The sequence below is a fragment of the Gigantopelta aegis genome, chromosome 15 (assembly GCF_016097555.1).
Source record: "Gigantopelta aegis isolate Gae_Host chromosome 15, Gae_host_genome, whole genome shotgun sequence".
Lineage (NCBI taxonomy): Eukaryota > Metazoa > Mollusca > Gastropoda > Neomphalida > Peltospiridae > Gigantopelta > Gigantopelta aegis.
This window is the reverse complement of record NC_054713.1, coordinates 16,168,735-16,186,234: the sequence shown is the minus strand read 5'-3', so window position 1 is coordinate 16,186,234 and position 17,500 is coordinate 16,168,735. Positions and strand designations below refer to the sequence as shown.

The 17,500-nt window shown below is 39.1% G+C and overlaps 1 protein-coding gene across 1 annotated transcript in view; it reads right to left on the bottom strand.

Moving 5' to 3' along the window:
- Positions 1 to 15,569, bottom strand: part of LOC121390436 — a 20,130-nt gene extending 4,561 nt beyond the window's left edge. The window contains exons 1-2 of the mRNA XM_041522252.1: positions 15,414 to 15,569; positions 559 to 691 (exon numbers count right to left, since the gene is read on the bottom strand). Coding sequence (XP_041378186.1) covers positions 559 to 691; positions 15,414 to 15,474 — 194 coding nt within the window. The 5' untranslated portion in view covers positions 15,475 to 15,569. The remainder of the gene's footprint in view (positions 1 to 558; positions 692 to 15,413) is intronic.
- Positions 15,570 to 17,500: the final 1,931 nt, after the last annotated feature.

Genomic DNA, 17,500 nt, shown 5'->3' with positions numbered 1-17,500 from the left:
TTAAACCTATTTACGGACATCATAGATTTATAGCTTACTGGATGGAATATTTTATTCGCGACCAAATAAATGCATAGATTTTTAATCAATATTATCTTGGGTCATTTCCTAGACTATCTGCATTGTGACTGTTTAAAGAGAGAAAACTACATGGGTGGTCGTTAGATACAATTTATGTTACAAGATAACAGATATCTAGCGGACACGAATGTAATGTTCGATTTCTTACAAATCTTCAGACACAAGTTTTAAACAAATTTAAATGTCTTTTGAAACTAAAACGTATTTATAGCCTTTGCGCTTGTAGCTAACGTACACGTCACAGAGTAATCACTTTCTGGTTAGCCTTTACGTCACAGACCAATTAATTTCGACCGTGCGTTTTTCTCATTGGATGGCATGTCTGTCGCGACCTGGTCATCACCTAGGAGCAGCCAGTCGTGTGTCTTTAAATTGTTATCTCACGTATGTGTGCAGTTAATATGTGTTATCATAAATAAGGAACTATGTTCTCACCGACGGGTACGTAAGAAAACAAATATTTATAGATAATCTTACGAGCACACTGCCTGTCTCTCCTCATCAGTCATGTCCACAAGGGCTTTTTCAACAGTGTTCGGTACGATCTCTGTACAAGTTTGTAAACTCTGTTGATAATCTGCTTCCGGGCATTCCCCTTTTACCGTGATGCCTGAAATATATAACAAGAGGAAATGGAAGATATACGTTTTAATGGCATATTAGCACATTTTAAAATTACGGCGAACTGTCATATAAAACACACACACACACACACACACACACACACACACACAGCGAGAGAGAGATAGCAAGAGATACAGAGAGACACATAGAGACAGTGAGAGAGAAATAAAAACGAGAGAGACACACACCTAGCGAGGGAGAGAGAGAGAGAGAGAGAGAGAGAGGAGAGAGAGAGAGAGAGAGAGAGAGAGAGAGAGAGAGAGAGAGAGAGACAGACAGACAAACAGACAGACAGAGGCTATTGAAATTAGTGTTCTCCATCTCTCTCTCTCTCTCTCTCTCTCTCTCTCTCTCTCTCTCTCTCTCTCTCTCTCTCTCTCTCTCTCTCTCTCTCTCTCTCTCTCTCTCTCTCTCTAAGAGAATTGTAAGGTATATTAGCTGTGGGGAATGGTTATATGATAATAGTGAATTAACCGGGCAAACATTACAACCGGTAGCTCAGTATTACAATAATTGTTTATGGCCACCAAAGATCTTGAAGGACGATTGGGGTCAGAAGTGAAATTTGAAAATTATAAAAATTTTATCAGTAAGTCGTAAATTCAAACAATAAAAATGACTAAAAACAAAACAATAACAACTGCATGATCAACAGAATGAAAAACATTGGCAGAAATAATGTTCCACAGTGGTTAATCGACCTTCCTGGCAATTGTCAAAATCGAGAATGACACCCCACGTACGTGTACGGGGCAACTGCGTGATGCACGTGCAAACTATGGAATGTGTTTCGGTGTGTTGATAAACAGACCTGAATGTTCTTTACTAGGATGTCTGTGGTCAAAACGTATGTTCGGTCTAATAGTTGATATTAACATTAATATTTCAGGTTTCCCTGCGTTTTTTTTTGAAGAGTATATTAATGTTTCGAATAGGCGTCAACATGACATACAAATTTCAAAATAAGTGTTGAGGGTGAAATCGACATGATTCCACCACATTTTGTCGTCCAAATATATTTCTTCGTCGGTTCACAATGATTACACTCCACCCACGTGTGGTGACCCGTCAGTGTGATCATATTTCACTATAAATGTGTAAGTCAAGAATGCGTTACTAGTGCGAGCAAAGAGTTAAAAGTTTTTATTTTATTTAACGACACCACTAGAACACATTGATTTATTAATTTAATTATCGGCTATTGGATGTCAAATATTTGGAAAGTTAGACATAGCCTTAGAGAGGAAACAATCTACATTTGTTTTCATTAGTAGCAAGGAATCATTTACGTGCGTCATCCCGAAGACCTATAAACGAGAGAAAACGAGCTGGATACATTTTTACACAATGACTTGTAAACTAAATGGTATCTAATGGACACGAATGTAGTGTACTGTTTCTTACATATCTTCAGAAAACAGTTTTAAAATATATTTAAACTTCTTTTCCAACTAAAACGTATGTACTTCCCTAGCGCTTATAGTTAAGTTCTGCTTCACAGACAAGTCAATTTAAGGTTAACCCGTACGTCACTGACTGATCGATTCGACCGTGTTTTCTTCTTCTTTTGTTTTTTCATTGGATAGTAGCTATGACACTGGTGACCTGGTCACCACCTAGGAGCAGCCAGTCGTATGTCTTTAAAAATGTTATCGCACGTATGCGTGTTAACACTATATTTGTTATTAAAAAAATAACGAACGATGTTTTCACCAACGGATGTGTAAGAAATGTTTTTTCTTTTTTTATCAACCAGCTTTTCACATGAATGTTATAAAGTGTATATGTTTATATTCCTCCTATGCCGTTGATCAACGGTCCGAGTGTAATACAGTATTGTGTTGCCGTGAACATGTGAAAATGCATATTAATTATACAGTTTCCGACATTTATTCTCTACCCTGTTGACGCAAACAGACTAAATATAGTTACCGCAAATGGCCACGATGATAACAAACAGAAGCATCGTCATTGTTAGGTCCTACAACAAGATGTTTCTATCTTCCGAAGTTACAGCGTATGGATACTGTATATATAAATAAATCTAAATGTCAAACTTAAACTGACCCTATTATGTAATTTTGCGCGATATTAACACACAAACCTCGAACTCAAAGAAGATAGTACCAATATAATCTCATAATTTCTTCCTTTTTATATATACATATATTTGTTCGTGTAGCTGGTTGGTAGAGCGCTCGCCTTAGGTGTAAAAGGTTATACAACTGATGGCAGCCAGTGTTTTCTTTAGAATTCTTATAGTTCAAAATCAAAACCAGTATCACAGAACAAGTATATAAAAGGTCAGGATATCTATTATATCTATAGAATAAAAGTAAAATAAAATATGCCTTGCTGCTTTACGATATAAGTCATTGGCGTAGCCAGAATTTTATACTGGAGATCAGCTACACTGTGAATTGTATTATGGGGAGAGGGGTGTGATTGGGGGAAGAGGGGGGGGGGGGCATGACCCCCATGTCCTCCTACCAACTTCAAATTCTTTCTTTCCTTTCATTCTTTTTCTTTTCTTCACCACCATCATTATCGCAATCGTCTCCTTCTCATTCTTCTTCTCCCCGCCCTCTTCTTTATGTCTACACGGTGCCCCACAGGCCGTGTTATGTACTGTCCTGTGTATGACAAAGTGCATATAACAGTTCCCTTCTTGTTATTTAAAAAAGGGAGAGAGTATGCTGCTAGACTATGTGTGAATGTTATCAAACAGTTGACGTCCATTAGCCGATTGTTAATAAATCAATTTGCTCTAGTTTTGTCGTTAAACAAAACAAAATTTAACTTTAAATCATCTCGACTTATAATATCGAGTAACTGTTATCGACTTATTAGCTGGAAAGACTTGACTTGATTTCAAATTATTATCCCGAGCTATCGACTCAAATATCAACTCTCGTCATCAAGCATTTCTTTCTTTCTCCTTCTTCTTCTTCACCATCATCACAATCTTTCTTTTTTTAAGTAACGCCCCCCCCCCCCCCCCCCCCACCTGCCTTGGCCACCGTCGGTATTGGTACACCGGTGTCACGTATAATTTGCACTCCGCTGGATTTGCACTCCCCAGTTAAGATTATATAGAGGATAATAAACGAGTTACCAGTTATTATCAAAGTTATGTCCCGAGTGAAATAATTTTCAGTTGTCAATTTTAGCGAGTGACAAATTGAAAATTATTTCACGAGGGACATAAATTGATAATAACTGGTACCGAGATTGTTATTCTGTTTACTACCTCAGCTATTGTTTCTCCAAAAGTCTTTATTTTTTACGCACATGCACGGAAGCCAACCTGTATAGAAACGATGCAAACCACTTTAAGCACTGTCCTGTTAATTGCTATAACTTTGTAATGTAATCACGTTCATAGATAATTTTTAAAAACAAAAGGTTTTTTTAATTATTCTGCTACAAAATCAATAATGAATTGCATTAAAATTACATTTTGTTGTAAATTTAACACCCAAAACAGAGAGCCGTAAACGCAAACTCTTTAACCTACATGACGTCATTCTGTGTTTGCCAAATCGTGATGACGTCAAAATTTAGTACCGACATTGTTATTGGTTTGTAAGCGTTAAATTATCCAATAGTATTGTTCGTTAGACCAGTACAGAATATTTCTCACTGAGAAAATATTGTCCCTGTTATGAGCGACCGCTTGGGTAATAAACGTAGAATAAACACTCCCCAGTGCATATTATACATGTAATATACACTCCTCCAGTCTATATTATATGTTTAATATGCTCTCCTGCTGTATAATATGCACTCCCCCAGTCTATATTATATGTTGCACGTAGGCTATAATAATTGTTTAAGCACTCAAATAATGATATATGTTTAGTGTTTTTTATGTTTGTATGGCCAGTGAACTTTGTAAAAGTTGATATAAATCTCAGTGGCGAATCTAGATGGGTATGTGAATCAGAGGCGGACCCAAGGAGGCCAAAATGTTCCTGGATCCGCCCTGGCAAATTTGCAGAATAAAAATAATAACTCATCATGTGTGGTGATCGAATGGATCCCAGAATCTCTTTACCCATCCCTTGCTTCCCTTACTTCCGATTAATATGACAGGAATTATGTGGAGATAAAATTGCATAGCTTGGTCTTAAACAGGTTCATATTTTAGAACCAATAAATCATTACTTCAGACCCACTCTACCCCAATTAAGTGTCACCGTGTATGCCCATCATCATTAATGCATTCTTTGTTCATATCAGGGATCCAATATTGATAACCATTTATATGTTTTTAAGTAAAGGAATGTGTTGACGATCTGAAAAGCAAAGGAAGAAAACTGAATTTTAAAGACCTTGCAAACGATTTTCCATTGAAAATGGAACATTATTATACATAACAAAACAGAAGAATAATAATCAAATAAAGGTAACTTAATTTTGGTGCATACTAGTAACTTATATGAATATCAAAGTATAAAACAATAATATATACATGTCATAGATCTATACTGTAGTTGTATGTAACAATACTAATCATGTATACAATTTATAACGTTGTGACGGAACATGCTCTTAATTTTGTTTTCGCCTGTGGCGATATTAATTGTTTTAGAGGGCCGTGTGCAGTTCCAATATGCACTTAAGCCCAGGTGGGCACTTTGTTACGTAATACCTCTGCGCAGTGGTCGAGCTGTCCCTCTAATACACACCCAAACCAGGTGCGCAGGCCATGTGTCCAGTAGTTACGTAATATCTCCGCGAGTTCGGTACGATCGGGGTATTGCTGGCGAACTAGGCGACGACCAGTCTAGGCTTCTAAGAAAAATATGCCAGCTTGGTCTCTGTGGAAATATCACTTGTAGGTATTCGGGGCCGCCTTGTACCCCCAGGCGATATTCGGTTTTGGAATAAATAGATAGGATTTAGAGATATCGGTGAGAAACATATTGGAAGGCTTCCAGGGAGTGCGTCCGTTTGGACTTGGTAATTATATATTTTCTGCTCTGTTGTATAACCTTGATCTGATTGATGTGACTTTAAATATTTTAATACTGTATTATACCAATATTATTTAGACGGTGTTTCCGGTAATCTGACGAAGTAAACTGTAGGCTTCACTGTTCTAAAAATATTATTAAAGCTTAACCAGTCATCCTAGAGGACCTAGGTAAACTGTAGGTTATTGTCTTTATTGTGATAGGTACCAGTATTAAGTCTGTATTACAAGGTTACTGAATAGAGTTAGGAATAGAGTTGTAATTCCTTTATTAATTAAGTTCCCCTGGAAGCGTTTCTAAATTATCACACGTGAGTGTGTTGTATCACGGTGAAGTGATTAGAATATTGTGTAAACTAGACACCTAGATATTAACTAATTAAGTGATCAGTTCTGGGTTGTTATTATTTGTTGTTGTTAATTAACTACTGCGGCAGTACATTTGTTAGCGTAGATTAATACAGATTCCAAAGTGTATTGTGTTTTTGTTGTGTTTTCAAGTGAACTAACGGGCTATATTATATATACTTTATATAAGATCTTATCTCTGATCATACCTAGACGAGCCACGCGGGTATAACTGCCCGTTACAGAGATATCTAATAGATATACAGTTAGGAGAGATATTTGGATAATCGTGTTTCATTCAGTTACGGGTATTATAGGATCCCCGTGACAAGAGTGAAAATTGGGGGCTCGTCCGGGATCTGAAACGGGACATGCATATTTAAAAAGTATTGTTTGTAAATGGGGGCTTTATAAATTATTTTTACAAATTACCAGAAGTAGCAACGCTGTTCACTAGAAAATTCATTAATAATAAGTGCGTCATATCTAAACATGGATAACAATTTCCTGGATAGGCCTACGCTCAGTGTAGTGGAGATTAAGCGAGCACGTAAGGCCGAGTTAGTTGAAATCGCAAGTGAGCGGGAAATTGATTTAACATCAGCTAAAACTTTAGGCGATATAAAGACAATTATTATCCAGGAAGTTTTTGGTGATAGGCCTGTTATGGAAGACAGTGAGATTGTTCCAGAGATAGAGATAAATGAGTTAAGTGTGGAACAACAATTAGCATTTAAAAAACTTGAGTACGAAAGAGAAGAAGGCGCATTAGATAGATAGAGAGAGATAGAGAAGAGAGAGAGAGAGAGAGAGAGAGAGAGAGAGAGAGAGAGAGAGAGAGAGAGAGAGAGAGAGAGAGAGAGAGAGAGAGAGAGAGAGAGAGAGAGAGAGGAGAGAGAGAGAGAGAGAGAGAGAGAGAGAGAGAGAGAGAGAGAGAGAGAGAGAGAGAGAGAGAGAGAGAGAGAGAGAGAGGAGAGAGATGGGGATAGAGAATTCCAGTTAGCAAAATTAAAAGTCGAACATGAGTTAAAGTTGAACACTGAAAAAGTTAGACGTGAGGCAGGAAATGGTTTTAACATGCCGGAGGCTTATAGATCAGTGCCTGTATTTGACGATCAGGAGGTAGATATGTTCTTCCAACTTTTTGAACGGGCCGCTAAGCAGCTAAATTGGTCGCAGTCTAAGTGGACATTGTTAGCCGTGTCCAAGTTTAAGGGGAAGGCTAGTGTAGCTTATAATTCAATGAGTGATGAGCGAGCAAGTCAGTACGACCTATTTAAGGCTGCAGTGTTGAGGGTTTATGAATTACGACCTGAGGATTATCGTTTACGGTATAGCGAGTTGATAAAAACGCAGGGTCAGTCTTATAGTGAGTTTATGGCTAAGAAGGCAGGGATGTTTGATAAATGGGTGGTTTCTCATCAGGTAGAGTCATATACCGAGTTACGGGAGTTGTTGATCTTACAGGACATTAAAAATGGATTACCAGTTAGCTGACGTATTCATTTAGAGGATCGTGATATCAAAACAATAGAGGATGCAGGCATAGTGGCAGATAATTACGTGTTAATACACAAAGCTCAGGCAGTACAGGGTAGCTCTTTACAACAGGGTGATAAGAAGAAATTTCAGCCAGGTTTTTCCCGGGAAAGTAACTATCGGGGAGAGTCATCTAGTTGGTCAGCTAGTCAGGCAAGGAATGCACCTGGTGGGCAAAGTAAGGATAAACCTGCATTATCAGCCAAGGTACGAACTTTTCGTCCACATTGCAGTTACTGTAAAAAGGATAACCATCTTGTCGGGGACTGTTTTAAAAGGAAACGCGATAATGCGCAAGTGGTCGGTTTAGTGAGGTCAGCTCCGTTAGCGAGAGAGTTAATGATTAGTCCTTTGGCAGAGAAAGTAAACCCGTATGTGTCCACTGGTATGGTTTGTGATGTGAAACAAGAATTGAGTCCTAAGGCAATATCAATCTATAAAGATACCGGATGTAGTCAGTCACTGATAACGCAAGAGTGTTTAGCTGGTATTAAGAATTCAGATACAGGACGTAGTTTGGCCTTAACCTTGGTTACTGGAGAAAATATGGTTGTCCGGTTACATAACGTTTTCTTGTGTTCGAAGTTTGTGACGGGACCAGTCATTATGGGTGTTGTGAAGGACTTGCCTTTTGAAAACATAGGAGTTTTGTTGGGTAATGATTTGACTAGTCAATGTTGTCAGCCGCTATGTGACCAATTGTTAATTGAAGACAGCCCTTTACCCATAGAAGAGTGTGAGGTTGATGAGACTAGATATCCTGCGTGTGTAATGACTAGGGCTATGGCCAGAAGGGTAACACGAGACCCAGAGGATATTTGTGATTTGTCTGATACGTGTGTGAGCCATGAAATTGGAGTGGATGAGGTTATCAGTAAAATGGTAGATAAGTCAACTGAGGAACTAAATGTGGTGGAACCTGTTGATCTGCCGCAGAGGGGAAATGAACCAGTTGTGGTTGATAGAGGGGACTTACCTTGTAATAGACAAGAGTTAATTCTAGAGCAGGGGGCTGATCCAAATTTGTTGGCAGCTCGCATTACCTTGTTAACTGAAGGTGAGATGGAGGATCAGAGGTCAGGTTATTATATGGACAAGGGAGTATTAATGAATAAGAGTGTGGAGAAGGTTGTGCCTGATAGTGAGGAATGTGTGACAAGATGTAGAATTGTGGTGCCCTCTAAGTACCGTCCGTCATTGTTATTGTTAGCACATCAGGACGTGTTTGCTGGCCACTTAGGGCGGAATAAAACTCATAGTAAACTTGCCTCAGAGTTTTATTGGAAGGGAATGTTTGCAGATGTCAGTAAGCATTGTATGTCATGTCATGTGTGTCAGGTTGTGGGCAAACCAAATCAGCTAATTCCTCCCTATCCCCTGCAGAAGGTTCCCATACTTGGGGAAGCCTTTTCAAAAGTGTTGATAGATGTCGTGGGGCCATTACCGAAAACGCGTTTAGGCAACCAATTCTTGTTAACAATTATGTGTTTAACTACGCGTTTTCCAGAGGCGATTCCCTTAAGGAAGGTTACTGCGTCTGTTGTAGCTAGTGCGCTGCTTAAGTACTTCACGTATACGGGTTTATCAGGTGAAATTCAAAGCGATCGGGGTACGAACTTTATGAGCAAGTTAATCCAGCAAGTACTGTCTATGTTAGATATACGACAGATTCGTTCTGTTGCATTCCACCCTGAGAGCCAGGGCGCAATAGAACGTTTCCACCAGAGCATGAAAAGTATGCTCCGCTGCCATTGTTTCGACAATGGTACTGACTGGAACCAATGAATTCCTTTCGTGTTGATGGCAGCACGGGATGCTAAGCAAGAATCCTTAGGATTCACCCCATTTGAGTTGGTCTATGGGCATTCAGCCCGAGGCCCTCTCAAACTGGTAAAAGATAGTTGGTTAGACAAGGATAATGCCGAAAACCTGCTGATTTATGTAGGGAGAGTTAGAGATAGGTTGTGGCAGGCGACCGAACTAGCTAGGAAGCATCTGAGCTATGCTCAGAGCAAAATAAAATCAATGTTTGATAGGAAGGCTAGGAGTCGGGAATTTAAACCAGGGGATAAAGTGCTGCTGTACCTTCCCATTAAACGGGGTTCATTACAGAACCGGTATTTCGGCCCCTATGTTGTGCACAAACGGGTTAATGAGACAGGGTATGTGATAAACACTCCTGATAAGGTTAGGAAAAGTAGGTATTGTCACATCAATTTGCTAAAAGGTTATTTTGACAGACTGCCGATAGTTCCAGTGTTGCCTGTCCAAATTGAGAGTCACTCAACTTCCTGTGATGACGTCAAGACTGCAGAGATCAAGTTAACCAACAGCCAGATTCTAGCAGACTTGAGTTCTTATCTACAGCACCTTGACAGCACCCAGCGAGCAAAGTTGACTACGTTGATACAAGACAATGTTTCCATTTCTCAGGACTTTCCAACGGTTACCAATACCTTAATCCAGGATGTGCGCTTGGAACCCAACGCTACACCGATTCGACAGCATGCCTATCGGATAAATCCGGTAAAACGTGCAGCACTGAAAAAGGAGATAGATTACATGGTGGAACACGACATTCTGGAACCATTAAACAGTCAGTGGGCATCACCTGTTATTCTGATTCAAAAGGGAGATAACAGTTTCCGGGTGTGTGCTGACCTACGTCGCGTGAATCAACTCATCAAGGCAGATGCCTACCCTCTACCCCACCTTGACGATTGCATCGACCGAGTTGGACACGCTCAATACATCACCAAATTGGACCTACTGAAGGGTTTTTATGCCATTCCGTTAACGGAGGAAGCTAAGGACATTCTGGCGATCATCACACCTGACGGCCTCTTCCAATTCCGAGTGATGCCGTTTGGTTTGAAGACTGCCCCTGCTGCCTTTCAAAGGATGATGAACCAGGTGTTATCAGACTTAGAAAACGTCAGTGTGTATCTGGACGATGTGGTGTTAGCCACCGACACTTGGGATGAACATTTAACCGGGTTACAACAAATATTCAGTCGCCTACAGAAAGCTAACTTGACTGTGAACCTGGGCAAATGTGAATTCGTGAAAGCTTCAGTGACCTACTTAGGTCATACTGTCGGACATGGTTGCGTCGCCCCACTGCAGGCCAAGACATTAAGCATCAGCCAGTATCCTGCACCGACCAACCATCGTGAAGTTCGCCGGTTCCTTGGTATGGCCGGTTATTATCGTCGTTTCTGTGCTAAATTTGCGACGGTAGCTGCCCCCATCACATCGCTGCTAAAGAAAGAAACGAAGTTCCAGTAGTCAGATGAATGCGAGAAGTCATTCAACCGTCTCAAGCAGATGCTCTCCTCGTCTCCCGTGATGGCAGCACCATACTACCGAAAGCCTTTCAAGCTGGCTGTGGATGCCAGTGACGTGGGAGCTGGAGCTGTGCTGTTCCAGGAAGACGAAAATGGACTGGACTATCCTGTAAGTTTCTTCTCCAAAACGTTTGACAAACACCAGGTGAACTATTCCACGATAGAGAAGGAAGCTTTGGCCATGGTACAGGCTCTGAAGCATTTTCAGATCTACGTGAAATCGGCAGTGCATCAAGTGGTGGTCTTTACTGATCATAATCCGCTTACTTTCATTCACAGAATGAAAGCCACCAACCAGAGAGTTTTGAGATGGAGTCTTCTTCTGCTGGAATTCCCAATTACCAATGAACATATCAAGGGCACATCCAATGTAATCGCTGATGCCCTGTCCCGAAGTTGAACGTTATGATAATTAGTGCTTAGCCGTATTAACACAGCGTAATTTTTTCTTAATTTTGTTTTACCGGAATGTAAATGAAGGAAGATAAGTCTCAAGTTGGTAATGTAGTTTCTTGTATTTTACTTTCCAAACATGAAACATGATTAGCAAATTAACAACATGGTGATACAGATAATATACAAGTCAGAGCTCTTAGGTGAACGATAGAGTTGACATTGCGACTGAGACCTCAAGGGTCTCCCCTTGGGTGCAACCTTCCCAGTCTATCTCCGGGTCTCTATATTCTTCTTGTATGGAGAAATGTATATTTATAACATCGATATGTTTGTTGACTCGTAATTGCCATGGGTTTTAGTCCTTAGCTGATAAGCTGGTGGCAACGATTACAAGTCACAGTGTTCTTAATTCCTGTAATGTAGTTTCACACTAATTGGACTGGTTGCTATCCCTTAATTAACTAATGCCTAAGTTATTGTGTAAATGCAGGTGACACAATAACAATTAATTGAATCGTATATACACAGCTAACTATATATAATTTTCATTTGAATATAGTTGTAAATTTTACACTATGATAGTTCTCCCTCGTCCGAAGAAATACACGTCCCGTGTCTGAAATGTTGTAGCGCAAATACACAGTTTCATCTATCAGACAGGTTTAAAGCAATTGTAGATGGGCATCTTCAGTTCGAATCCAGTCAAAGTCGGTGATGGTGTTGTCGTCTGTATAAACGCTAATATGGTTTTTGGCTACATGAATGTCAAGCTTACATTTTAAATTTAATTTACTTATTATTGATAATTAATAATAACAATTGATTGGTTTTGAAATAAGTACATGTACATTGGAGTTAGCATTTAGAAAAGAACATTTTAAACAAAACATTTGTAATGGACATAGATTTGCATGACATTCACAAATTATTTTGCCAAATAACCACTTACCGTTATGACAGACCGTGTCGCTTGGGAAGTTCCATTGTGTAGAATTCCGTGATAAGCTAGTCGTCCGGATCTTGGGTTTTCGTTGACACGAATATTGATGCATTTCTGTTGGTCCAACAGTTCTGTAAGTTCTATTTCTGTCAAATCTTGATTAGAAAAAGTTCTTTTTCGCAAGATTGTGCTCGTATCAATTATACTTGGTCCAGTTATACTGGGCTGTACTTGTATGGAGCATCATGTAGATTGTGTTGTGGTCGCTTCACTGTAGTCAGGTAGATGTTCATTGTCCTCGCTTAGCTGAAGGTCAATGTAGATCTTGCTGTTGTACTCATACATTAGGTAATATAAAATTGAAATATGTCGTGGCCACCAACAATCTCAACTCTGCCATCTACCTTAGTGTATTCGCCTGGCTGTAGAATAAGTAGATTTTCGTTGTATTCTCTGTGCTTGACCGAAAGCTTCTTAGCCGGATTCGCTTCAGTGTGAGAATGTTGAATCTTGCCATCGGATCTCCACCAATTAACACAGCGTATTTTTGTTGGTTTTTGTTTTACCGGAATGTTAAATGAAGTAACAGACGTCTCAAGTTGGTGATGTAGTTTCTTGTATTTTTCTTTCCAAACATGAAACATGATTAATAAAGTGAACATGTTTGCTTCTGTTTTGTTTATCAGTCTTCAATATTGTACCAGACTATTACATATAGGCAGGTAATACAGGTAGAACGTCATAATCACTCAAGCAATTAATCCCCAATTAAGGACCCTAATTATGTTGCTATAAGCTGTAGGCAAAATAGGATGTAGGCACAATGGTACTAATCCGGTCCTGCAAATAATGTAACCAATATATCACAGATGGGTGATTTAGTGGAACCAAACATTTTATTGTGTGTTTGAAATTGTGCAGATGTCGAAGCGACTGCGTTTTGCTCAGGCGTGGAAACGGGCGGGTATGTAGCAGATTTCGATTTGCGAACAAGTATTTTGCTCATTTCCTTGTGTTGTTCATCTGATATTCTGGCTTAATATTCGTTGACCGATGCAACATTTTTGTACACTGACAACTGCATGATATGTGTGGGAGCACAATTATTATTGTTCAAAGTCTGCAGCATTGTTTTTCGTGCGCTGTGGTTTGTGAATCGTTTGTGTCCAGTTAAATTAGCAGCTTGTGCCATGGTTTTCATGAAATTACTCAGTTTGTTTATGCCCACCGGCTGATATTTGAACCATAATTCACCATCTGTTGGAACATATCTGGCGTTGCTGACTAAATAAACGGGATGCTGTTGATCTGAGAAATTGGATGGTCTTAAACACCGATATTGTTTGTACAGTGCTATCAGAGAGCGGTCTGGCTCAGATGGAATCGCCCAAACACGAGGCGGTGTTTTTCTGACATCTCTGGGATTTGCGACTGTACATGTTTTGGACTGACGTTCGTTGTACTCCAAAAATTCATTATTATCAGTGTCAGTTTTTTTAGAGACACATCCCCCTATGTCATCTGACTGACAGTAATCCAAAATAGAGCGTATTGTTCCACCATAGATAGTGTTTGCAGTATTGCATTTGGGGTATTTCCACCAAGTTGACCAGATTCCCTCAGTTTGTCAACTTCGCTTGGAGAAACTGATTCAGCCTCACGTGGTTTGTTGCCTTTGCCTTCACGTTTCGGATACTTTTGTTTGCATGCAAGTACTTCGCGTGATTTCGAGAAACGGGTATCAACCATTATGGATGGGGTGTAGTTGCAACGTTTTAAATGTCTATCAATGATGGACCGAATACACCGCAAACTGCTTGGCTCATAGTCATCACCATTGGGTTTTCGGACCTCCATTAAAAAATTGCATAAAATCAAGTCTAGATCTTCTGGTGGGATTGTTTCTATTTTTCGGGTTTCTTATAGTGATTTTGTGAAACAATTGTTAAGAATTTTCATGTCATATTTTGTTTTTAAGGATGTGTTTTTGTTTTCATTAACAAAAATAAACTGTTCAATATCGTCAATCCAATTTATACTTGCATTGACATTCTCGTTTTCTGGAATGTTATCAAGTATCATGTCATCTGCAAGTAAATCATCAATAACCTCGTCTGGCAAGTTGATAGCTGAATGTGTATGCGGGGTGGGAACACTTGTCACAGTTTCTGGTATTACTCTTACTCTGAGACTAAATCTCGATACTTGTAATTTACCAATTTCCGTGTTAACCACATATATGTGGTACGTATTTAGCGGTCTGGTTATATTGATGACACATCCAGTAAGATTCCCATCTATCTTCACCAAATCATTTATTTTTACCGGAGTTTGTAGTACGGAAGCGGCCATTGTTTCAGTTTTCCTGTCAAACGAAATCTAGCAGATGATAGTTTTGTATTTAATTTGATTTGTATATATTATAAGCTAATATCTCTAGAACAATTTATAATGGTTGCATGATCTATCGTACATGGGTTTTTTGGGGGTTTTTTAAATTAATAAAAAAAAAAAATATCGGGTAGTGTGCTCTCGAATAAACGCGATGCTATTTTGTACATAATGTATTGTGACCCAGCTGTATACTGTCAATGAAAACAGTTGATGAATGAAAGGTGAGTCAAAAATAGATCCTGCAAGATCATAGCATGAGCCAATCGTGTGACGCCGAGGTGTTACGTCTCACTTGGCGTTCTAGTAGGACGTATCACTTTGATGTGTACCAAGATATTTTTAACCATATGGATAACGATTTTTGTATTTCACCTTTTAATTTCGTTAAAATGAAACAACAAATAACACAGGGGACAATATTTCAAAATGTTAGGTAACCAGAAGTCCGTACACGTGACTTTTACTTAGGTAACCGATTTTTAAGTTACGTGAATATAGTTATCGTAACCGATGAGTTAGGCCTACCTAATCCTAAAACATTTGAACTATGGTTCTGTGCTATATTGATGGTTCAAATGCATTTAAAAACAAACAGATTTTCACTTTCATTACTGATGTATGGGACTTTAATGTTAGAAAGTAATTGTTCACCACGTAACCGATTAGCGGTTCTCGTGATTATAAAGTTGCGTAACTGACACGCGAACAGAACAACGGTTCTCGTGAAATATTGTGCCCTGTTTTAAATATTTTGAAGCTAACTTACGCAAAGCAGCTGTGAGCCCAAACGCCAGCAGAAGACAGAACAGAACCAAGATCGGCCGCATGTTGTCGCTTCTTCGTAGTGACGTAACGAACAGTCAATACTCTGGGTTTTATAGAAACTTGAAGCGTTGTGTTCACGGAGAAACGTGTTCACATTATTACAAGATGGCTGATTTTGATTAGACAAGCAATTAAATTATTAATATGTAATTACAGGTATACTTAGAATGCGCACGTAGTGTAAGGGACAGCTGTCTCGCAGTTTCTATAAAACCCAGTTAATATGTAATTACAGGTATACTTAGTATGCGCAAGTAGTGTAAGGGAAAACGGTCTTGCAGTTGCATAAATTAAAACTCAGAATTACCAATCTTCACGCTAAGAGCATTTATCGTGGCAGTGTAATTAGCAAAGACGTAACAGGAGGATAATTACACTAGTACACGTAAACAACTCTACCACATGGTGTGTGTGAGAATGATTCTTTGTGTGTGTGTCTGTATGTATGTGTGTGTGTGTGTGTAAGGATATGTTGTGTGTGTGTCTGTGTGTATGTGTGTGTGTGAGAATAATGTGTGTGTGAGAGAGAGAATACTCTGTGTGTGTGTGTGTGTGTGTGTGTGTGTGTGTGTGTGTGTGTGTGTGTGTGTGTGTGAATATTGTGTGTATGTGTGTGTGAGAGAGAGAATAATGTGTGTGTGTGTGTGTGAGAATACTGTGTGTGTATGAGAATACTGTGTGTGTGTGTGTGTGTGTGAATACTGTGTGTGTGTGTGTGAGAATACTCTGTGTGTGTGTGTGTGAGAATACTGTGTGTGTGTGTGTGTGTGTGTGAATACTGTGTGTGTGTGTGTGTGTGAGAATAATGTGTGTATGTATGTGTGTGTGTGTATGTGTGTGTGTGTGTGAGAATGCTTCTTTGTGTGTGTGTGTGTGTGTGAGAATGATTATTTGTGTGTGTGTCTGTGTGTGTGTGTGAGAATGTTTGTGTGTGTGTGTGTGTGTTTGTGTGTGTGTGTGTGTGTGTGTGTTTTGATTTGTTTTGTTTGTTTTGTTGTTGTTGTCTTTTTGGGGGGTTGTTGTTGTTTTTGTTTTTTCTTTGGGTTTTTTGTTTGTTTTTGTTTATTTGTTTGTTTGTTGTTGTTGTTGTTTTTTGTTGTTGTTGTTTTTGTTGTTGTTTTTGTTTGTTTGTTGTTGTTTGTTGTGTTTTTTTGTTGTTGTTGTTTGTTTTGGGGTTTTTTGTGGGTTTTTTTTTTTTTTTTTTGGGGGGGGGGGGGGCGGATTCTGGGCACTTTGGTATGTCCTGACCTAAAAACAAACTGGTACAAGTGGAGAAACAAATTTGGATCGACTACTCAGTTGTTACTAGTTTTGATGGGTACATTAGAAAACGTTATAATCGGTATCATCTGCATTGTGTGGCACCAAATTACACAGACGCACGTCAGTGGCAAGAACAATATACCAAATCAAACTTTATAATGTGCATGTCAACATGCCTCAGGTCAAACTTTTTAAGTCTAATTCTTACACAAACCAATATCGGAAATGGGAATAAAACATAAAATTAAAATGCGAGCAGAAGTCAATGTCAAATAACACATTGTATAAGAGTCGAAATAATGTATATTCCCTATGCAATATAACATGTTACATATTTCACATATATGACACTAGGGTATCCACGAGTACTCGAGTTCTCGAGCACGGGCCGAGTCTAGAAAGACTCGAGTCTGTTCACAGGACTCGAGTACCCGTGCAAGGAAGAGCACTCATTTAATTATATGTTTACGTCATTTTGCCATATGCTTGCCGCCGGTTACATGAGACATGGAGGGAAAACAAGACGAGTGTGCGGAATGCAATACAATGACATCATTGTGTAGCATCAACGTTCAGCGCTGTAATTAAGAACCACGTTCTGTTAACTGGGTTAGTCAAATAAGAGACCTGCTTCTCACTAATGGTTTTGGTCACATATGGTATAATCAAAATATAGAAAATCCAATACATTTATATCACTATTCAAACAGAGAATGACTGATCGATTTATCCAGTCTATGTTTGCTGTATTCAACAATTCTCCAA